Source organism: Aptenodytes forsteri, unplaced genomic scaffold (assembly GCF_000699145.1).
Source record: "Aptenodytes forsteri isolate BGI_AS27 unplaced genomic scaffold, ASM69914v1 Scaffold217, whole genome shotgun sequence".
NCBI classification, from domain to species: Eukaryota; Metazoa; Chordata; class Aves; order Sphenisciformes; family Spheniscidae; genus Aptenodytes; species Aptenodytes forsteri.
In genome coordinates, this window is record NW_008796222.1 from 3703447 (window position 1) to 3726788 (window position 23342).

The window sequence follows — 23342 nt, forward strand, 5'->3', positions numbered from 1 at the left end:
CAATCAGGTACTGATGTTTTTTTTTTTTAATTTATTTATTTATTTCCTCCAGCCTTTAAATTATCTTTTGTGGCTTCTTTGATGATGGACATATAAGGAAGTATAGTTCCCTTCTGGGGGGGAGGCTTGTTTTTTACAGTACAGAAACCCTCCTAAGAGTGAGATTTAGTTCTAAATATAGCCTCTGAATTAACACTGCTAATTTTACCAGTGTATTATTCACATTTGCTCAAACTATCAACTGTCCTCCAAAAAAAGCAAAATTAAGTCCTCAGAGTGTATGTGGGGAAGGTGGAGGTCTTGGAGGGAGGGTTGTTTATGGGCGTAACAGAAATGTGAATCACGCTGCTTTGTCTTATGCTGTAGAGAAATTATATATTAGAAATGGAAAAACATTCGGTTATTATCAGTTTTAGTATCATGGCTTCACAGGTGTGTCTGAAAAAAGAAAATATTAGAAGCTGTAGTCAAAATAGTGAAAGCCAGATGATGCAGGGAAAAAAGTGCAGGAAAATTGAGGTTTTTCCACATCTGTTTATTATATTGTAATCAGTTCTGTAGGATGGAATTCAGTAACTTTTCCATATCTTCTTGCCGCTGTTGCTTTCAGAAATGTTTCTGTTAGTAATAGGAATGTCAAATTCCTTTGGCAAGTATCGAGTTTTTGGTTGCTATAAGAAAATGCTGAGAATTCCAGGTGGGTCTTACCCTCCTTTCCCCCCAGTTTATTCCTTCTTTTTGTTCTGCTTGAATTTGCAAAGTTTAAAATATATACATTATACCAGGGTAGCCAGTATTGCTCAGTGTGGAGAGCAGTAGGAGGAAGCAGGTAAGGTTTACTGAGTGACATCAGGCTAGTTGTTGTAACACTTTGCCTCCTGTTCGTCATTTGGGAAATAAGGATAATGATGCTTAATTTTTGAAGTATAAAAAGTGACTTCTTCTGTAGTATATAGAGCTATGCTCAAATCCAATTTAAGGTTAATCCTCTGTGACCTGAGCTGGGTTCCAGATGGTGACCTACATGTGGAGTAGGCTTTTGATTTGTTATCAAAGACCTAAAGTGTCCAAGAAACTTTAATGGAAGGAGAGAGTCTTGTATAGTCAATGAAGGGTAGAGTAACAAAGCTAAGAATGTAAAAGTTAGAAAATAGAGAGCTAGATCTACTTCTGCAATATTGTATTTTCCTCTTTTGTGTATTTATTTTACATTTTTTTAATGTTTGTTTTAAATATCTTGCTTTTTCCCAAGTCTTGGTAAGCAATTACCTAGACCAAGACTGCTAGGTCCTCAGCAGACCTATTCCAGTTGAATATAAGCTACTGTTAACATATTATTCTGTTACCATTTGGGGATCAGCATCTGAAGGGGAGAGATTTCCCCAGTGAGCTAAATTATTCTTGAGGCAGCACTTGAATTTTTGGGATTCCTGGGGATGATTTCTGGCCCTTGGAAGGAATTACTGCTTGATACAGGCGTTCCCAAAGTGTATTAAGTAAATTGCTTGTGGTACATTAACCGCTTCCAAGTGGTACGTAGCAGTGGCAGTGCTGTGGCAAGCTGGCTGTGTTTGGTGACCTGGCCTGACCTTTGTGTGCAGTAGAAGGAAGGAGGAAGGAGAGAGACAGAGATAGTCCTGCTATGAAGCAGTGTGAAAGCTGTCATAGCAGTATCCTCCTGCCTCCCTGGACCCGTGGCAGCCTCACTGCTGTGGCTGCTTACAGCACCTTCTTCTGCCTGTGAAAGGATTTCTCTTTCCATCTGGGTAAAAGCTCATACACATGCACTCTTATTGTACAGAAGCCAGTGTGATACTTGGAAGGGTCACCTATTAAAGGGTTGTCAAGCACTGGAACAGGCTGCCCAGGGAAGTGGTTGAGTCACCATCCCTGGAAGTACTTAAGATGTGTAGGCGTGGCAATTAGGGACATGGTTTAGTGGTGGACTTGGCAGTGCTAGGTTAACAGTTGGACTCGGTGATCTTAAGGGTCTTTTCCAACCTAATTTCTATGATTATGAGTTTGGGCTGGGGCTCCCAAATTGAGAATGCAGAGGTAAACTAAGAGGATGACTACTGTGTGTAAGGCTCAACTGAAGGAAATCACTAGAGGAAACAGTGTTGGAGTATAACGTTGGGAGAGAAAATGAAGATGAAGGTATGTCCTCTCCCACACTTGCGTAGCCTGGCATAAAGCTGAAAGCTGCTGTTCCTGTTAGAAAGAGCTATTCTTGGTGGGCTGTGAACCAAGATGAGAGATCCACTGCTTAGTGCTGAGCAGAACGGGTACCAGATGAATCTAAATATGTTATTTTAAGCTAAAGACCATTTTAGTAGGAGCAGGGATTAAACTTTCATTAATGGATAATGATCTCAAAAACGTAGCCAGGAACTCCAGTCTCCTTGGAAGTTGAAAGTGGGATTTAACCTTCTAAAGTTACTTGACATTAAATTGTAGGCTCTGTTTCTGCCTGTACTTATGAATAAAATGTAAGGGATTGATATACACCTTGGTCAACAACAAAGTTTTAACTGCATGCAATGCTAGTGCTCTCTGGGAACCCTCAGGTTTTGCTCGGGTCCCTTGAGTTAGAGGGAGTTTCTCCTCACATGCACCTCCTTTTCCCTTAATGTTTTAGGTGAGGTGGTTTCGCTCCTGAAAGGCATCAGCGTAGCTAATCTGGGAATGCTCTTGATGATGGCACCTGGAGTAAGTTAGAGAGCTGGGATAATACAAATAAGTTTCTTTGGAGCCTGAGAAGGTACAACTTCTGTCTGTCTTGGTATAGGAAAGTGGAGGGGTAGGCATGTTCCTGCTACTGGATTGTCTCTTACAGAGAACAAAAATACTGAGGATTTTCCCCTCTGGAGGGCAGGGGTGGGTTGCTGTTCTGATGGGCCAAGTTACTCCAATTTTTTTGGAGTCATCCCTAGCTGGGGATGAAGAAGTAATGCCAGCAAGAAGGAGTATTTGGTGGCTGTTGAAGAAGATGGTATTTGTGGCATGGGTATCTTGCAGATTCAGAAAGGAAGGAAGACAGTTATACTGTGACATCTGTAGTTTTTTTTTTCCTTTAGCCATTACTCTTAATGAAGGTCCTAGGGGGATATTTGATTTCTGCATGTCTTCACTGTTAAGTGCTTGTTGTTGGAAAGTGGAATTGGAAACTGTAGATGGCCTTCATAAAAAGGCAAATGCAAGTTAAGATCGAGACTTCTAAAAAAAAAACAAAAAAAACCAAAAAAAACCAAAACAAAACAAAAGAAAAAAAACAACCAACCACAAAGGAGAAGAAAAAAAAAAACACCCGAAACCCTGTGGCGGTGTAAGTTTTCACTCATACTTCTATTTCAGCAAAATGAAGTTGCCTGATTACGTGACTGCTGTTGTGGAATATTGCTTTATCCTCTTATCTCCGGGGGGAGAAATAGAACCTGTTAATCTAAAAATCGTTCTACTTAGTTATATAACTATTTCTTAAAAATAGCTCCAGATTGCTGGAAAAGATAGATACCAGGGGGTACAAATTTTTTGTTCAGTTTCTGCTCTTTTACATAGAGCATCCACATTTTATACATAGTATTTTTTTGCTATTTTGTGGTGGCCAGTTGCATGTTACTCCCATGTACTCATACAGCAGCTTATGAACATCCTGTAGCACAGTTCTCTATCCCATACTGTATATGTATGGCAGTAATAATAGCACCAAAGCTGAATGCTGAAGAGCTGGTAGGCAGAGAGGTACACAAAGAGAAAGCATTGAGGATGGGGTATCTCTGTGTGTCAGTTACTGCTGTGATAGTTTAACTTTGAAAATGATTGTTCATATCATTCTTTATTATGTTGTGTTTCTAGAAATCATAATTATATTTGACTGTGGGTGTGTGATATCCTTGGGGTAAGGAGGCAAAATGCATAAATCAAAAGGTTTATTGTATTCTGGTAAAACTAGTCCATTCTTTTAAGACATACTTCTATCTTAATGTGCTCAGTTTTCTCATCTAAAGAGATTTTATTTAAGTTAGGTTAGCCTCTGTCTTTGTAGATTAGTTTAGCAGACAAATCTGATTCAGAAACGCAGTTTTCATTTTGGATGGCCATTGCAAGCTTGGACCAATAGTAGTTATAAATAACTTGTTTCCAGTGACTACTACAGAGTAAAAATTTGCTCTTGGGCTTACCTTCTGTTTACTTTAGACTCTGATCAGATACAGTCTGTGAAATCTTTTCTGCTTCAGTTAAATACCTCATAGTATTGTATTTTATCTCATGTGCTTTTAATGAATCCGTACTTTCACATTTCTCTAACATTGGCATCTGGAATAATTCGAGTACAGTAAGGAAAACAGCATAGAATCTTGCAGTAGTTGACTCTGCTCTAATTTTTTCTCTTTGCCAAATAATCTTTTCCTGTAAAACATATTTCACCTGCTGCTTTTTGAACTGTGTGCTACTTCGTTAAAGCTGTCCTTGTTGCACAGGACTGATACCTGACTTCATTTTGGAGTGGCAGCATCCTACCTCTATACAGTGCTACTCTATTTTACAGTCTCCTGTTAAATCATCTTCTGAATATGGGCTTCATGTGAGCGAGCTAATTTGACCCAGATCTGGCTCAAGAGTAGCTATTAAATTATTAAAAGTTATTAAATTCGTTTGAAGATGTTTCTTTTCTGGAGTTGTGGATTCCCCATCTGAGTATTATTAGCCTAGATATTGCTAGGCAAATTGTCGCTTCACAGAAATATTAGTAGGCAGTACTATTTTGTATTAAATCTTAAAATACCAGTTATCTTAAGATCCCTTAAGCAGGATGGCTGTACTTGGTGTGTATGTGATATGTTCGGGGCTTGGGGTTTTTCTTCTCTTCTTTTTTCTCTCTGCATATATATACCTAGTGCCTGTAAAACCTCAGTTTTATCACAGCAAATCCCAAGAGTTTTACTATAGCATTCATATGTGTTTGCCTTTGTTTTGTTTGTGGAGTTTGTATTTGTTTTCCCCTATCAAAAACTGTTGCACTGGTTTGGTACGGTCTCCCTGAAGTCAACTGTTGCAAAGCACAAAATGTTGTTAGAAGTTTTTGTTACGCTTTATTTGTTGAAATACACTGTAAAGTTTTTACTATTTGAGACTTGTCATAATTGATATTGCCAAATGGCTAGTTTAAAGGAACTTTTTTTTTTTAAGCAGAATGTGGGTCATTTTACCTGATACCTTCTTGCACAAAAAAAATCAGCTGTATATTTCAGGGGAATGTGTATTAATTTTTAATGATGGGTAGTTTGGATGACAGGTTGTTCTACCAAATATCATTTAACTTCAGTTAATATTGGGAACTTTAACCTCAAACCTGACTGGAATGGAACATAGGAGAAAACTAACACTTCCTACTGAGCTTGTCTCTTTCCTATGTAGTGGTTTTTAAACTGATAATGTATGATCTTCAAAAAAGGAAATATCTAATCTCCATTGTGTGCTTCATTTTGGCACTGATTCTGGGTCGATCACCCATGTGCAATTCTGTGGGAAGATACTCAGATTGCCACTTGTCATCTAACTTAAGTGATGGAATTAGGAATTTTGGCTCTTGAAATGGCCACTGGAATGCAGAGATTAATTTGTAGTGCTAAGGTGAGATCATATGAAGATGCTATCCTTCCATGTGGTCCACTGTATCATTTAATTGCTTGTCCTTGTTGTTGGAATCTAACAACTTCACTAATGAGGTTTTTGCCAAGTCTACTATCTCAGAAGGTGTGGTGGAAACTTGATGTTGGTGTACAGCGATGACCTCTCAAGTGTGGGACAGTGCAAAAATCAAAGCTGGAGAATGTCTGCTATGTCCTAATGAGAGTTGGTCAACAAGCAGACTTCTGAAAGAGTATTTCACTACCCTAACTACTATAACTGAATACAGTTGAAGTAGTAACTTTTATAGGGTATGTTCCTTGTCAATACTGTGTTCTGGGGAAATAGGTAAATCTGAGTGAAGCAAGGCAACCTTTTATGTGGTAGGCTGAAAACAGGACTTAAATAGTATGAAAATAGGGAAATATGAGTCAATCTTTCATTATGGAGTAAATAATTTTCTTTTGCTCAGTGACAAAGTATAATTTTCTCTTGTTCAATGGCAATCAGTTTCTGTGTTAAGCTTCATTAACCAAACTTGAGAACATACTTGTTTCCCACTCCCCCTTTTTTGAAAGTTGAGAGTGTTATCCTCACTTCTTACACTAAGTAGGATTGTTGCTACCTTATCACCTCTCTGGCAAACAGGGGAGGAGGTGAGTTTGCTGGAAGGGTTTTGGAAATGCGTGAGGTGTCACAAATGTAAAAAAAGTCATTTAACTGTAGAGGAGGATAATGAAGATGATACCAAATGGCCAGTTCATAATAAGTTAGATGGGATATGTTAAGCAAGCTTCTGTTAAAGTATTTTCATATGTATGTGGTATTCCTTTTGTAAGGATGTCTGAGAAGCTGTTTACCATTTGCTTGAACTCAGTGTTACCTCTGCATTTCCTTCCTTGGATAAGTGTGTATGCTACCCTGGTACTTCTGTGTACAGCTTTCATTCTTGCCAACACTGCTTTCTGCTCTGTTTACTAAAAATCCTTTAAACTTCTCTTGTAGTATTTTTTTATTTCTGTAGGTTGTAGGAGGCCTGTGAAGCTGACCTACCATTTATTCCTTCTTCCATCTCTCTACAATAACATTGCTCAGGGGTAGTAGCTTTACCAGTATTTCATCACGTGTTTTACTCCGAGATGACGCTGTTTGAAGGGAAGTAATAAAAGCAATGAAATTGCTTCAGTTTTTGAAAATTCTGTCTCGGCTGCAGCCTCTTAAGTTTGCATTTGTATTATTCAGGGTTGTACTGTTCGTACTCTTTGTAAATTGTGTAGATTTTAAATGACTTCAACTTCTAAAAGTAGCAAGTTTGTAGTTACAACTTGCATTCTTTTGGTATGCAACACAGTAGATTACAGAAAAGTGTACAGGAATTAGTTTGAAATGAAGTAGAACTGACTCAGAGTTTGCTATCCACTTTTTATGTAAAACAGTTCTGATCAACACTGCCAGTACGGTAACTGGTGATGCTGGAATCCAGTGAACTTGCTTCTTTTTTCCAGCTAACAGTAATTGAACTTGCTTCTGAACACCACATGACTGTTTTTGCTTTGAAGGCATAGATGTGACACAGGCAACTCAGTTTACTTTCTGACCACCTGCCAGTACGGTAACTGGTGATGCTGGAAGCCAGTGAACTTGCTTCTTTTTTCCAGCTAACAGTAATTGAACTTGCTTCTGAACACCACATGACTGTTTTTGCTTTGAAGGCATAGATGTGACACAGGCAACTCAGTTTACTAAAATACTTATTGCCAGTATTTAACATTGTCTTATCTTAAATTCGTATTAATTAGTATTAAATTATATTTTGCCTCTAGTAAGTTTTTTGTTTGTTATTCTTTTGTTTTAGTTTCTTGCTGTACAAACACAGCACAAAAAATATTTAGGAATTGTATGAGGATTTTGGGACATCTTTCTCATACAGAACTTGTTAAATGTCTGAACAGTTCTCTCCTGTGTCTGCAGCGCTTCCGTTTCTGATACAGCTTTCTATGATGCGTGCTTGTATTTATTTATTCTTTGGAAGAGACTTATTTGCAGAGATTTTCTCCATTCATTCACCTCATATTTTGACATTTTAAACTTGAAATAATATGAGCAGGGCTTGTAAGGAGAATGGTGAAGATTTCTTGACAGTAAAAAAAAAAAAAAACAAACAACACCAAAACCCCCAAAAAACCCAACCAAAACAAACTAACCAAACCCAGACAATTCCTGTGAGTGCTACTGCACCCTGAAAAGGCATGCCTTTGCTTCCAGAGGTTGATGAGTCAGTCTCTTCAGGGCTTTTTGCTAGGGCTGGCCTCCTGCCTGTCTATTTTGAAACTTCTCAGTTGGTTCGTCTGATTATCTATGCTGCATTAAGGCTAGTCCAATTGGTAGGTAGGTAGGTAGGGGGGGAACACACGTGTAGCATAAATACTGCTGTCACGGCACATCATCCCGTGGTCTTTGTTTTTTGACCAACTCCCAGGAGAGTTAGACACTTCTGTTGTTGAAAGCAGCTGTTTTGGAGAAGGTTTCTGGGAGGCAGCCACATGCTTGCATGGTAGAATGAAGACTCGTGGCCCTTTCAGTAAATCATATGTTGGACACTGGAATTGCTTGTGGCTTGTTGCTGGGGTCCATGCAATTGAGAGTTACAGAACAGTTCAGAGAAGCATTCAGAAGAACTGACATCCTGTAACGAATGTAAGAACCTTTGTACACTAAACTGCAGCCAGATTCAAGACCTTCAGTTTGTATAATAGAGGTTTGACTTCCCCCTTTATCTTCTGCTCAGTTAATGAGAATAATTCAGTTTATTTTCCTGGATTGGGGTAATCTATGTCAGTGTTTTGGGGGGTGGGAGGGGAGGGCAGGAAGAGAAGATCAGCTGTTTTTAATACTGGTGTACTCCCATGGTCAGGGCTTTCTAATTATAGCCTGGGTAAAATATCAAATTTCAAAGTCCTTCACACAAGGAAGGTTCTCTGTTTTCAGTGGTGTTAGATACGCATCCATCCTGTAAACATATGCATCATATGCATTTTGGTTTTGACAAGCATTGGGTAACTGTATTAGCTGATTGCTGTTGTTTGATAATATCTTACTGGGAGCAGTGAAGAAATTGTCACATAGGAATTGTCATATAGAAGTATATCTTGTAGATGGGTGTTCTTAAAGCACTAGTTTCACTTTGCAGCTAAAGTTGTTCAGGGTTACAGTGAACCTTCTCTGTCTCTTGAACATTATGACTGACTGTTGGACAACAGATAAGGATTTTAAGTAGCTGAATGATTGTGTTGTGTATCTGGCCTGAGAAATGGCTTCAGAGATTTTCTTCTAGTTATGATGAATACAGTTGGCAATAGTGATTTAAAAAACATAGCACAGCAAAATGTAAATGAGTAGGAGGCATTCATTAACTTTATGTAGTTGGAGGGTTTCTTTCTTCTCCCTCTTCTTCAGAAGAAAGTCTGCTGTGCTGTCTCCCATTTAAACAAAATTTCTGTGATTAGGTTTTTAGTAAGACCAAAATTGCTTCTGTTGTATTATTTTCTGTGCCAGATATGCAGTAATGAAATAGTTCAGAAGTGTACAACAAGATAGTAAGAAAGCCATATGAAATGCTCTTCATTTTCTATTCCATCTGTTTCTATTATGTGGTAGAAATTTTGTAGCGTGTTTTTAAAATACATTTTTTTCCCATTCTCTTATTTATGTGGTTTGGGAAGTATTGGATCAGGTATTAAAATGTTATGCCTATTAGATAAGTCCTGTAAGGAGCTTTGTGGTAGGCAGAAAAAGAAAGTTGTGTCAAATTTTGCTTTTCAATTATCCTAATACGATCTTGATGCTGTTCAAAGGAAAACCAGTAGCAACTAGCTATATTTTTTTTTTTCTCCTGTCTCTTTAAGTTTTCATTAATGAGAGCGGTCTTAAGCATTGAAAGACTCTGGAGACACACAAGCCATGTTTAAGAGTGTTTGTAATCTTCAAATAAATACTAGCTCAATGAAGTGAAAACGTGAGTAATGCTGAGAAGAGAGCACTTTTAGTTCTGAGCCAGGCATTTACTTACCCCTGACTGTATGGAAGGGAAAAATCTGCTGCTTGGATAAAGTAGTCCTTGGCAGGATTTGGCCAGATGGAGCTTAATGTCTGTGACTACAGAAGTATTAATGTCTTTTAAGTTCCATGGTGCTTTCTGGATTCTCTCTTATTTTCAAGGAAATTTCCGAATTTCATGCTTTTTGTGTTGTGAGGAGATGTTTCAGAATGCAGGCTGGCTCTCTTTCCAGCTGAGCCTGCAGTCAAGGCAGACTGAAGCAATATGCTCCAAGAAGAAGTGTGAATTTTCTCATATGTTTCAGTAAGCATTAATGGGAAGACTAATTAGGACAACTTGAAGCCAAAATTGCTGCGTTTCACTTTGAGACAAATTATCAGAGGCATCCATCAGCTGTAGTTGGATATATATGGCATTCCAAGTTTAAATCTGCTTGAAGAGTTTAGAATCAGAAGTGAGTAAAAGGAGTTTAGATCTAACTCGGGGCTTAAATTTAGAGTAGAACAAGGAAAAATAAAAATCTAGCACATATGAATAACTCTGTACCCTAATAAAAACAGGTGAAGGAGATCATATACTTCTAATTATTATTGGTTTTAATTCTAGTTTGAAGACCATGTGTAGGTGACATTAAGTCAGTATTTCAGACTGAAAATGCTATATTAAATACTACTATAATTTTTTTGATATGGAAATGTATTTAACTTTTACAGATATATGCATACAGATAGGGTTTCTTTTCTTACCTTTCTCTTGCAGTTGTGACATTTCTACTCATAGAAATCTGCATAGCCTAAAACATAGGTATCCACAGTCAGTTGTTTTTGAATCCTGATATACTCTATTTTCTTTGGATATAAAAAAGCCTGTGGCTGCTTCCTTCACAGGACTGACTTTGTGCTGTGTCAGATTCAGCTCCTGGGTAAGGTACATACAAAAGTTAGTTTTCTTGAGTGTTACAAAGGCAGCAGCCTCTGGCTAAGGAGTACCTGTACAGGAAGAGGTGCATTTCTTTCTGCTGTGTGTCTTCCTCCCTATTCTCCTGAGGAAAGCAGGAGTCTCTCCCTGCTCTTCTGCTGAATGCTCCCAGAAAGCAGGACTCTAACCCTGTGCTTTCCATCTCATAATATATATGTTTGAGACTCCAGCTCCATCATGTCATATACCTCTTTCACCTTCTTGTTACTGCTTTGATGTCCTCAGCCAGAGATGACCGAGTACCTTTATTTCTATTGCAGAGCAGGGCTGGAAGCTGGCAGCCCCTGCTATGCAGAGTAGCAAGATGTACCTGGTTTGTACTGGCTATCTATGCAAGCATCTACTGTGCTATGAGAGAAGACAGGAAGGCAGAGCTGAGAGAAGCTGAGACTGCACCTGGCACAGGCAGATTGGTTACATCTGGTGGGCATATCACAATTTTGGGAACTTGTAGTGTTGCATATCACTGTCTCCACTGCTGCAATAGCTGTGGGCACAAATGTGTTTGGTCAGAATACTGTGATTCCTTCCACTTGAAATGGGTTGTGTGGCCTCCTGTCTTCTTCTTTAACATGTCTCACCTCTTGAGCAATATCAAGACAGAGGAAAAAAAGCCAAGGAGAATGTTTCTCTCTGTAGTATAGAGTTTTTAAGGAGGAAGTGCAGGGAGGAGGGAAGGTCTTTCATCTTGCATGTAAAAAATGGTACCTCACATTTATTAGCAACGTGATCCATCAGGTAGTAAGCCGCTAGTATTCTTCTCTCCACTCCACTTTCTCCAATGTGAGCATCCTGTGTGTATTTTATGGCCGTCATCAGCATCCTATGAATAACTCTTAAACTGTTGGTCCATTGCAACCAGCTCTGACAGTTTTGTCAAGTCTTAAAGATAGCTGTGTTCTGTAGCTACTGTGAAAGTAGGCAGCTGGGTAGAGGCAAGAGACAATGTGTGAGCTTATGCCTTGAAACGGGAAGGGAACATGGTGGGGCAGCGACCCATTAGGAGGCAGGAAGGCTTCAGCAAGAATTTCCACCTTCTTAGGAGCCCTGGTGTCTTTAGGAGCCAGAAGAGAAGTATGTAATAAAAGGGTATCAATCAAGGAACTATTTAGTATTTTGTGGGCTATAATGCATTTTTCTCATGAGGAGTGTGACTGTAGGGCTATATTTATTTTGTGTTGTGCTGCAAGTGCAAGGAGTAAGGAAGTCTGGTCCCAAATAAGGAGGAGTATGCAAGTTGGGGGTAAGGGTATCTTCATTTGGATATGTAGAAAAAGAAGAAGTGCTGACATTTTTAAAAGTTGTTGCACCATTGGAAGCTCTCTTTTTTTTCCTATCTGTGGCATGGTATATTGAGTCAAATATATCCTTTGAAAGTGTGCCCAATTAATAATGTGTTCTGGCCTTCACCAAATCATATTAACCTAGTGTAGCCATCAAACTGGGTATGTCAGTTGTACTTCTAGAGCAACTGATTTTTTTTTTCTTTCTTTTCTTTTTAATTGTCCCCTTATGAACTCTTTTACCAGCTGACAAATCCCAAAGAAGCAAGTTCTCTCTAGGTTAGGATGAGAGAAATAAGAGTGTATCTGTCTTGCTGTTGGCAAAAAGGACCCCGAAAGAATCTTTTAATTAGAGCAATTTCATTCTGTTTATCTGCCATGAGCCTAATGAGCAATATGAGCTTGCTAAGGTGCAGCCATGTGACTTGATGGTAGCTGATCCTCTAATGAGAAGATTAGGTGTTTATTTCTGGTTGTCTACAGCCTGTGATGCTAAGCACATGTTGCTGTGCATGTGAGAGGTCTCAGCCAGTCCCCAGTAACTTCTCGTTTACCTCTCTCATCTTTGCTCTTCCATCCACTCTTGAATATCACCTCACTAATTTCTCTGTTCTTGATATTTCAGCTTGGGATGGATTTCATAAATTATGCTACACACAGTTTCTGTGTGGTATTGTATTTGGGTCTGTAAATAACACAAAACCTAAATGGAACATAAAATTTCTCAGACGCTTGTTTTTTAGCAAATCACCTGGGGAAGCGTAGTTTGAAATCAGTGAGATCCAAAAGGGATGAATATTCTGTCCAAGAGGCCATCATTAAACTGGCTCATCTCCAGCACTGCCATTTTACAAAGTGCATTTAGTTTTGCCTTTAAAAAATGAGAAGAGGGGTGAGGGAAGAGGAACCAGTCCTGGGGCTCCTGAATTGTGATACCTCTACCATTTGTGATACAGAAGCTACTTAAAATTATGTGGGGTGGGGGAGAAATCCAGCCTGCTACCTTGAAGCTGAGGAATGAACGCTGCCTTCTGCCCACAGCCTGAGAATTGTGTCTGGAGCTGCTGTTGCCACCGCTCGGTACAGTTCTCTCTTTGTAAGGATAGCACCTGAGCAAAATAAATTTGAAAATCTCCCGCTTTAATAGGTTTCCATTCTCGTAATCTTGAATGGTTCAGAAGACTCTATTTTGTCAAGAAACCTGTTTCCTTCTACTTTTGCATTTCACCTTGAATTTGATGTTTTGTCCTCTGGGCACTGATGTTAATGAGTTCTGTATTGTACTTATTTACATGATAAATCTCTCTTCCCAGATCATTCAACTTCAAGTGGTACATCCTCGTTTAAGCCCAGCCGATCACTGGTTTCTATTCCCACTGCCCATGTGATGCCGTCTAATGCCAGCTCTTCACTTTCCAAACACAGGGAAGCTTTCAAGTCTGATGGCTCAAAATGGAGTACAAGCTTTGTACGGTCAGGAGGAGGAAGAAATCAGGGTGCTCTGGACAGTTCTCTTGACATGAAAGATGCAAGACCTGTAAGAAAATGGTCCTCCTTGTCTAAACTCAGCTCACCAAATACCTTCAGCCAAGACAGTAGTAGTCATTCAGTGGAGTCCAGGGCTAGTACAGACAAAGCTGTCTCACCACAATTAAGGACAAATGGGCCAAGTTGTTTGCATGATAGCATGGAGTTGCTAAAAATTGAGGACAAAGAAATGGGGAAAAAAATTTCTTCTCTACTGGACTGCAAATACAAATTTGAAACATGCAGCAAAGACGACTTTGTTTCGGATTCCTCAAGCAGGAGACATGCCTTAGACTTGACCTACAGTGCCTTACCTGAAAGCAAACCTATGGCAGCCAGTTGTGAAGCTTTTGGAGACAGATATGCAACTCTGGGACAACAGGCTGTGGGTGGAGCTCCCATACAGCCAGCAGTGAGGACTCAAATGTGGCTTAAAGAACAGTTACGTGCAAATCCCCTGGACTGCAGGACTGCTGAGGAGCCCAACGGCGTAGCTGCATGGCATGTGCAGCAGCTTGAAGATTTTAGAACAGGAGGTGAACAGCCTGTGCAGGTAAGGCTAACGCTTGGTGTTTGCTGCCATCATGTGGCATTACGTGTTATAGCTGAGGAATAACATCAGTTTTTAATAAAATAAGAAAGGGAACAAGTCCTCTTAACCAGGTGATGGTGTTTTTAAACTTTGGGGATGCTGCTTCTTGTTTCTCAATATTACCTGAGTGCCAACAGTTTTCTTCTGACATCTGCTTACTCTGATTCAGTGTGCCTGTCTACATGAGACTAGCATCTCTTTTTTTGAAGCTGGACACAGTAAGAGGTTCATCAAATAACATTTTCAGTAGCTCTTAAGAGAGTCTTTGGTCACAGTGTAGTGAGGGAGTGTGAATGTATTTTGGTCTGAATGGATTTACAAAGAGGCTGCATTTATGCGTTCACTGAAAGAGGAATGACTCCTGCATACTGCAAGGGTGAATACTCAGTATCACTATGACTAGGACTTAAACTGAATCCAATTTTATATTACTGCTTATTTTTAACTAATTAAAATCAACTAATAGTAGTCAACTAATCTGATTTATTTAAATAAATAATATGTCATTTTTATGTGTCATACTTGAAGTATTTTCATATAGAAAACATTAAACGTGGTTTTGAGACAGATAACCCTTTCTAACATGACAATTCACAATCTTTGTTTCCAGCTCTTACCCTAATGGGAAAAGATAGCTTCTGAAGGAAGGCAGTATTTAAAACCTAAATGTTCAGGTTTACCTATGTAGGTAGACTTGACTTGCCAAAAAATCCCAAGCAGATTACAATATGTAGATTTTCCTGAAAGGCAGTTTAAGGTTAGACTAGTATATTATCTGAGCAGAGATAATCTAGCTGTATGTGCAAATACCTGTTTTCTCCAGCCTGAAGATACATTAAGTAATTTGCAGGGTTGTGCTCAAATTTTGTTTCTTCCATTGTGTATTAAAGGAAAGACTGACAAGTTCAGAGGTTCTCAAGATCCAATTTTGCTCTTAATAGTGATCTGGATTTTTTAAAATTTTTTTTTAACCTTAAAAAACTTGAATCCAATTAATATGGCCAAACTATTATTAATCCTTAAGGGTCTCTCTAAAAACCTGATGTTGTTCCAGGTAGCCACCCTTTTACGTTACCCTTATTACTAGAGAAACCCTCATCTTTCTGGTAAGCTTTTTGAAGATTTCAATGTTGAGAGATTACCCAGGTAGAGTGGAGGCTGAGGGGTCCTCTCAGAGCCAAAGTGACGGAAACTGGCTCACTACTGGGGCTGGGTCGGGGGCACTGCCAGCCGGGCTCTTGGCAGCTGGCAGCTACTGGTGGCATCGAGGAGCATGCGAGGGGCTCGGGGAGTGAGAGCAGGGTAGCGTGGAAGAGCTAAGTCTATCCATTCATTCAAGTTCTTTCCAAGCACCTGTGAGACACGTAGCTGGCTGCAGCTGTCAGCAGTGCTGTCTGTGAGGTTTGCATGCAGATTACTGTGCCTGGTGGTTCTCCTTTTGGATTTAAATATATATTCAGAGTAAGCTTTATTTACTTCTTTCCTTCATTTAGCTGTATGTCTCTTCATCATTTTTTATGTACCTTTCACAATACTTTGTTTAGGATGGGTGTTTCAGAAACTCTTATTTTTGTTTAGGTCAAAACAACTCCCAGGTTTTGTTTTTCATGTCTCACAAGTGCTTTCTCACTCTGATTGTGATTAAATGCAGTGTCTCCTTTTTGTATGAAGGCAAAGTTTCATGTTTGAAACAGGTGAAGCCCTATATGTATTATTATGGTTATTCAAAAGCTTCTGTTCATGCAGGCATTGATGCCGAGTTGTGTTTTGAGGACAGACCCAACAGGGGGAGCACAAACATTATTTATCTTTTTGGCTGAATTCATAAAATGGTGCTGCACCTTTTCAGGTTTCTGAGACTGTAAGATTGTAGGATGAAGTTTTGCCTAAAACTTTGGTTTTTTTGTTCTGTTTCTTTTTCTTGCTCCTGTTATTTTTATATCTCTATCAGTATTGATATATATGTTACAGGATCCAGCTAGCCCCGGGCTTAGGAAGCAATGATCATATCAGCTGTCTGGTCAGTCCTGGAAAATAGGGGAAGTCTTTGGAGCTGCGGCCTTTGCTCTGCTTACCCTGACTTCCCACTTGATTGTGAGGGGGAGCCACAGGGAGTCTGACAGTAATTAAGGGCACAAGGGGTGTGGAGGAGGTTCCTGGTGGCCTTAGCAAGCACTTTCATTGGTATGATTTGGAGTTGCATTGATGGGCCTTGAAATGTGATGTGTTACACTTCCTTAAGTGAGAAGATGTGGTTGTGAAATAGGAACCAGAGAAATAAAGTTAAAGTGTGTGCAAGAGCAATGAGCCTTTGGGCTCTTATAGGCATCCTCTGCTGGCCCTCCCTGCCTGCCCTGTCTTTCTGCCCAGATGTTACAGCTGTAAGGAGGAGGGATGCCAGAAGAGATGAAGAAAGGAGAGTGGTTCTTCCTGTCTTGACATGTGTTTTTGTGTGTTTTTGTTTTTGGTTTGTTTTTTTTTTTTTAAAGAAACCTCAGCGTAAGGACAGGTTAATCCTGGTTATACATACAAACTGGGGGACGAGAGGTGGGAGAGCAGCCCCGCGGAAAGACATCTGGGCGTTTGGGTTGATGGCAAGTTGACTATGAGTCAACAGTGTGCCCTGGCAGCCAAAAGGGCTAACCGTGTCCTGGAGTGCATCAAGCACAGCATAGCTAGCCCGTCAAGGGAGGTGATTGTCCCACTCTACACTGCAGATTTGGGCATCTCAGTATAAGAAGGACATCAAACTATATTAGAGTGTATCCAGAGGAGGGTGACCAAGATGGTGAGAGATCTTGAGGGCAAGATTTATGAAGGGCGACTGAGGTCACTTGGTTTGTTCAGCTTGGAGAAGAGAAGGCTGAGGGGTGACCTCACTGCAGTCTACAACTTCCTCATGGGGGGCAGCAGAGGCGGAGGTGCTGATCGCCTCTCTCTGGTGACCAGCGATAGGACACGTGGAAATGGAATGAAGCTGTGTCAGAGAAGTTCAGATTGGACATGAGGAAAAGGTTCTTCACTGAGAGGCTGTTCGGTCACTGGAAAAGGCTCCCCAGGGAAGTGGTCACAGCACAGCATCTGGACGATGCTCTTAGTCATATGGCTTAGTGTTAGGTAGTCCTGCGAGGAGCAGGGAGTTGGACTCGGTGATCCTTATGGGTCCCTTCCAACTTGAGATATTCTATGATTCTATAATTGTGCTATGATTTTTTTCGAAGATCATCATATGTGTACCTGGGAACTGAGATGCTATTATTTCTGAGAAACTAAGAAAACTACAATCCGAAGCGGAATATATACCTAGGAAAGAGAGAGAGCAGAAAGCATAAGATTTTGCTAGAGAAAGCTGGTGATTTATAAAAGCAAAACCCCCCCGCCACTACCACCTTTATAGAAACTTTTTAATTTTTCTTTTCCTCTTAGTGGGGATTATTTTTGCTATTTTGCTTTTAATAAGCATGTATGCTGATGGAAATGCAGTGTTCTTTTTACAGGACTGAAAAAATTACAGTTTATCATCCTTTTACTTTAAAACCACCATTGCCATGAACAGAAAACAAAATGAACTTTGCTTTTAACTGAGAATCTGGAGCAGCTTTGTGTATCTTTAAGGTAGGCTGGTAGAGGGAGAGACTATAGAGGGCAGCTATCACTAACGAAGCAAGAATAGACTGCAACAATTTTCTGAGTTGGTTTTGAGGACTGATGGTTCAGGAACAGCTATTGGACTTAATAATACAGTCTACAAATAAATTTTTATGCCTTTTACAGACTAGTATAGACAGTTTACCTCACAAAACTCTGAATTAGAGTTTATTTTTATAAAATCAGACAAGTTTTTAATTAAAGTTTACTGTAAGGGATAATGTATTACAGCCCTTAAAAGCTGTTCCAAGGTTAATTGCTCTCAAAATTAAGATTCTCTGCTTCCTTAATAGTCTGAATTTAACTGAACTCAGCATCTACCTGTTGTTTTTTTGTTACATTTTGCTCCCCAAATTAAAAGGTCTACAACGTGGCTTTTCCATTCCAATTGTAAACCATGATTTTTAAAATTATTTACTGTGCATTGTAAGGGAGGCTCAGAATGTTGGGTAGAAGACTACAGCTACGTTGAGATTGTCTTTCAGGACATGGTCAGGTTTTGCAACTGCAGAAAAGATGCTGTGGATCAACAGAATGCTTCTTCAGAGAAGGTGCATCGTTCAGCTGTGGGTGTGATGTTTGTACGTTTCGGAAATAAATCTCTAAGGAGGATCTGGTCTATGGTTATTGTGTAACATCAGAGTTGTATATGAAAATTCTTTTCTCTAGCTAATGTGTACTAGTTAATGTATACTTTTTGAAGATAAACATTCTCCTACGCATTTCCAAGGAACAGATTTTTAACAGTACTTCAATGAAAATAATTTCCATACAGAATTTATATTTCACCGTACACTTAATTATTTTCAGTGTACAGCTGATCTTTCAGCAGACATGACCATTGTAATACTTTTTTTTTTTTTTTAACCTCCAAAGTAAGGAAGGGTGTGATTAGGCCTATGTTAAGGGGAAAAAATGCTTATAATACGCAACAGCGGTTCCCATTTACTAAACTGGGAGGCCATACAAATCTGGATAAAAAGGCTGCATGTTTTAATGTAAAGGCATTTCTTAAAGCCTGATCCTATTATCTGTCCTGTTATCTGAATGTACCTAGGTACATACTGTATGCTAGGCCAGAAATGAGGTTTAAAATGAAAGCGTGCCTTTAAAATTGTGGGAGATAATACAATAAGAAGGAAGGTTTCAGAAGGTTGCATATCTACTTGTTAGCTCTGTACAATGTTGTGGGCACCACGTGATGAATCTCTGTTTTTTCCAGTGTATGGGACATCTGTATGATTTCTTCATGGTGTCCTAACTTGTGTCAGAACATAGCAGAAATAATAGATGGAAATTGCTTAAGTGCATCTTTTTCCTTTAATGTATCTGGTTTACTATTTTTTTTTCTTTAATGAGGAAAACACTGCCTTGTTCGTACCATGTATATAAAAGTTACTGGAAATTAAATTTTAATGCCTTGAGAAATTTAGAGATACTACAACAATCTTCATTTCAAAACAGAGAAGGAAGAAAGTTAACTTGCATGCATACCTAAACATTGGTAAACAAAAGTTGTAAAACTTCAGTTCAAAGAAAAAGTTACAGCATTCTTCAAATAATACTGTTGCCACAGAAAACTTTATTCTTAAATGTCAACTCGAAACAAATTCTTATGATGCTGGCAGATCAGAAACTGAAACTGATTAATATCAACATTTTTTCCTTGACGCATTTTGATGAAACCATACTTTTCAGCAAGATAAAACTTTTTAACATGAAGAATTATCACCTTTAGTTAATAGAGTGAACTCCTTCACTGTGAGCCGCAATTAAGCTTTTATGGTCTGTTGATTTTTCTGTGAAGTTGGTAGTCCAACAATGGGGGTTGTGTTCGTTATAGTGCATATGTGGGCTCAGTCTGGAGCAAGCGCTGGCAGATGATGGGAAACCAAACTTGGACCATGCTCGTTTGTAAAAAGAGACTTGGCATTGGTTAACTGATAACTTGCCAATTTTATATGTCGTCTCAGGAGAATGCATGTTTCGGTTTCAGCAGCTTATTTCAACATTTGTTGAAGAGTCTAATTTTCATTGCTGGCTGAGAGGAGGCTGCTAGGGTTGTTTCTTGGGGTTGTTTATACGTGCTAATGGCAGAGTTTCTTATAGACTTCCTTTGTATGTAATTTTGGATCTGGAAGTACGTGACTGTTGGTGGCAGTAGACTCATCTTTCTCCTTTTATTGAAAAGGAATATGTGATTTTTATTTTTCATCAGGGCTAACTCATTTGTCTAATTTTAGTTATTAAACTGTCACAGTGGTTTCCCTAAGATAGGAAGACTTTTGAATATACAGAAGAGTGTACAGACAATAAGCTTTGTACAAGCCCGAGCAGTGTATCAGTGAATTCCCGTTTTGTTGGGAAAACCATTTTTATTCTTCTTCAGACTAGAGTGGGCTTCATATCAGTTTCTGTGTTTGTGGTATGCTTCGTGCCATCTATGTCAAGCACCAGCAGAAATCCTCCTAAATAATACATAACTATGTAACTGTTACAATGTAATATCCCTTGTGTATAAATTTACAGGTTTGTTGTTTTTTTTTTTTAAAGCGGAATATTTCAAGATTATCAAAATAAGTGATAAAGTGCTTACGGTGATGTAGCTGTGCAAAGTTTTCTGCTTTAAATGCAAACAGACAGGAATTGGTATTACTATATCAACATTAAAAAGCTATAGATGTGTAGTTTGCAGAAGCTATTTTAAATGTTTATTGCACATATTTCAGAGCAGATGAGAGAAAAGCTTTCATTTTGACTATCTGTGCTGCCCCAGCTAGTGTTGCCTAAGCTTTGGATTAGGTAGCATAGAGTGGAACGCGGATGTCTGTTAACAGTAGAACTCACATAAACTTTCTGTTTCCTTAGACATACTGGCTTTATCCTGTGAAAAGTCTTTTTGTAGTTCCAATTTAGATGGGTCTCTTCCAGATAACTGAACCACCCCACAACAATGGTAATCATCTGGAAATCCTGAGCATGAACGTGAGTAGAACAGCTCTGTAATATATTCAGGACTTGTGAGAAGTGCTGGATCAACAGTATACGTGCTGAATCAGGGATGTGTTGTTGGCAATAGCAAGCTGGAAGCTGGGGCTTCCCCACCCCGTGAGCAACATCTGCCTCTTTTGCGTGTGTGCAAAAGACTGTTAATATACCTATGTATGGCATTAAGTTTACTGTAAAATGCATATGTGTTGGTGCCCTCTGTTCTCACGTTGTACTTGGGGAAAGAGAGATGCTGAGAGTAAGCTGATTGGCCCCAGTCTGGCCACCTTCTTTCCCAGCATATTTCGGGTGCATAGAGCTACCTTCTGGGCAAATAACTGCAGCAGAAGCAAGCTCTTCTTGGTCGCTGTCCTTCCCAGGGACCTGTGGGGAAAGTACATCATCCTGTAAAGGGCCATAGAAGGACCTGTAAGAAGCTTATGTTGCATGCTTAATGGAAGGACAAGCTATGGACTGGGTGATTGCACTGGCAAGTAACAAGTGTTACGTCAAATACGGCTTGAGAGCTCCCACGCTGCATGCTTGACCTGTGCATAAGTGGTAAATCCGGCTTGTTAAGGATGTAGCACACTTGCATTTGTACAGATGCACCTACTGCTCGTGTATGTGGCACTGTTAAGGGCTTCGTAGGCACAGTTATGATAACCCTTATTAATCGTTGTTTGTTTCTCAGTTGTTTTGTCAGCTTCTTCTTTTGATACTGCTGGACAACACTAACGGCTTCTGGCTTTTAAGGTGTTGCTGAGAACCATAGGTGTCAAAAAAGGTGTAACAATTATGCTTTCATATTTAAACTTATCTGCATCTTGGCTGCTGCAAGCTGCTTTTCATGGATATCCTTGTTTCCATCTACAGCATCCCTGCTTTTGCTCTCCACAGGTAATTTGATGCGTGCTGTCAACCCAGTGTAGGTGTTCCATCCTGCCTTCCTGCTGTATCTGTGTCATTTCCCATGAAGTACACATTCTATGGAAATCCCATTTTAAAAATTTGATTCCTGCTGTCCCCTTTGCAGAAATGATGTTCCTTGAAGGCTGCAGATCTTTTGTAGATCTGACTTCTTTAAATAGAAGTCAGCTGTAGCAGTGAGAAAACTACAGTAACTGCTGATGCATACTTGGATTTCTTCATGTACTCAGCAAGGCCCTAGATGCTTTTTTTTACTCAGTGGCAGGTAGATAATTGTGCACAGCTTTTAGGATTGCTTTCTGATAAAATAGGTATACAAACACTTTCTCTAACTGTCAGATATTTCAGTCTCTGCAGTCTTTGCATATTTATATTCAGATAGTTTGAAGTGTCTACATTATCACTGCAAAACCCTCAAAAGATCTGAGAAGGAAGCGGAGCCTCACAGAGGTTCACATCAGCTTCACAAGGATAAATGCAAGCACCAGAACCAAGACAATAAGCAGAAAATTGAGTAGCAGGTTGAGACCTCTGTTATTAGCAAGATCCATAATGTGCATCAGTCTGCCCTTTTATGCTTGCAGCAGACTCTTGATTGTAGCTTCAGGTTGCTCCTTCAGTAGTAAGCAATGTAGATTCACATGAATTTCATTGTGTCCTCAGCTGTTTACCTGTTTTTAGTTTCTGCCACTTAAGAAAAAAAAGTTTGTTTACAATAACTAGATTTTTTTTTTCCCCAAGAAAGGAACCTGGATGCTCCTAGAAGCCTTTTTTTCCAAATACCTTAAAAATAAAAAAAATATTAGAGTTAACAATAGCTTTCACTTCACTATTGAAGAACTTATGAAGAACTGATTAATGGAGAAAGGACTTGAATTTTATACACTTTGGCTCTTTATTTATTTACTTTTTTTAATGTGTATGGTACTTTTCAGGCCCATTTGATTTTCAAAAAAATGGCTGGGGGCAAGACTTACTCTGTTTCAGCAATAGATTGTTGAAAATTTACTTTTAAAAGATCTCTGTAGGTGCAAAAAAAGAAGAAAACTTTCTCATCTGGGCAAAATGTACCTCTGTTAAAAGGGGTGTTTCCTGCCCTTCTAGGGTTTGGCATCGTGCGGTGTGGTAGGTAGCGTTTTGCCAGCAGTCTGCTGTATAGGATTCATTGCAGCTTTGCAAATGCCTTATAAAGAATCTAGGTTGGGCTGGCAGAGGATGCGGTGTGGAGGTAGCGTTTTGCCAGCAGTCTGCTGTATAGGATTCATTGCAGCTTTGCAAATGCCTTAAAAAGAATTGGGCTGGCAGAGGATGCATCCTTGGTGCTTTTAATAGCAATAGCACAATAGCTTATTTGAAGATAGTATTAATAACATAGCAATTGTGTTTTATATGTAGAAAAATATATATATAAAAAAAGGAAAGAAACAAACGGGACCACTCAGTCCTAACAGTGAAATGTTGCCAAAACTTCCTTTTAATAACCAGCTAAGTTTTTAGGGAGGATCACAAGAGGGCAGTGTTTTATAGTTTTGTATTTTATGCAAGAATGGAACTTTTGGCATTCTTTTATCTTAAAAAAAAAAAAAAAAATTGTTGAAAATTTACTTTTAAAAGATCTCTGTAGGTGCAAAAAAAGAAGAAAACTTTCTCATCTGGGCAAAATGTACCTCTGTTAAAAGGGGTGTTTCCTGCCCTTCTAGGGTTTGGC

The 23342-nt window shown here is 39.2% G+C and overlaps 1 protein-coding gene across 1 annotated transcript in view; it reads left to right on the forward strand.

Annotated features, from left to right (window-relative positions):
• Positions 1–23342, forward strand: part of CEP85L (centrosomal protein 85 like) — a 205330-nt gene that overhangs the window by 114516 nt on the left and 67472 nt on the right. The window contains exon 4 of the mRNA XM_009289182.1: positions 13263–14029. Within this exon, the coding sequence (XP_009287457.1) occupies positions 13263–14029 (767 nt within the window). The remainder of the gene's footprint in view (positions 1–13262; positions 14030–23342) is intronic.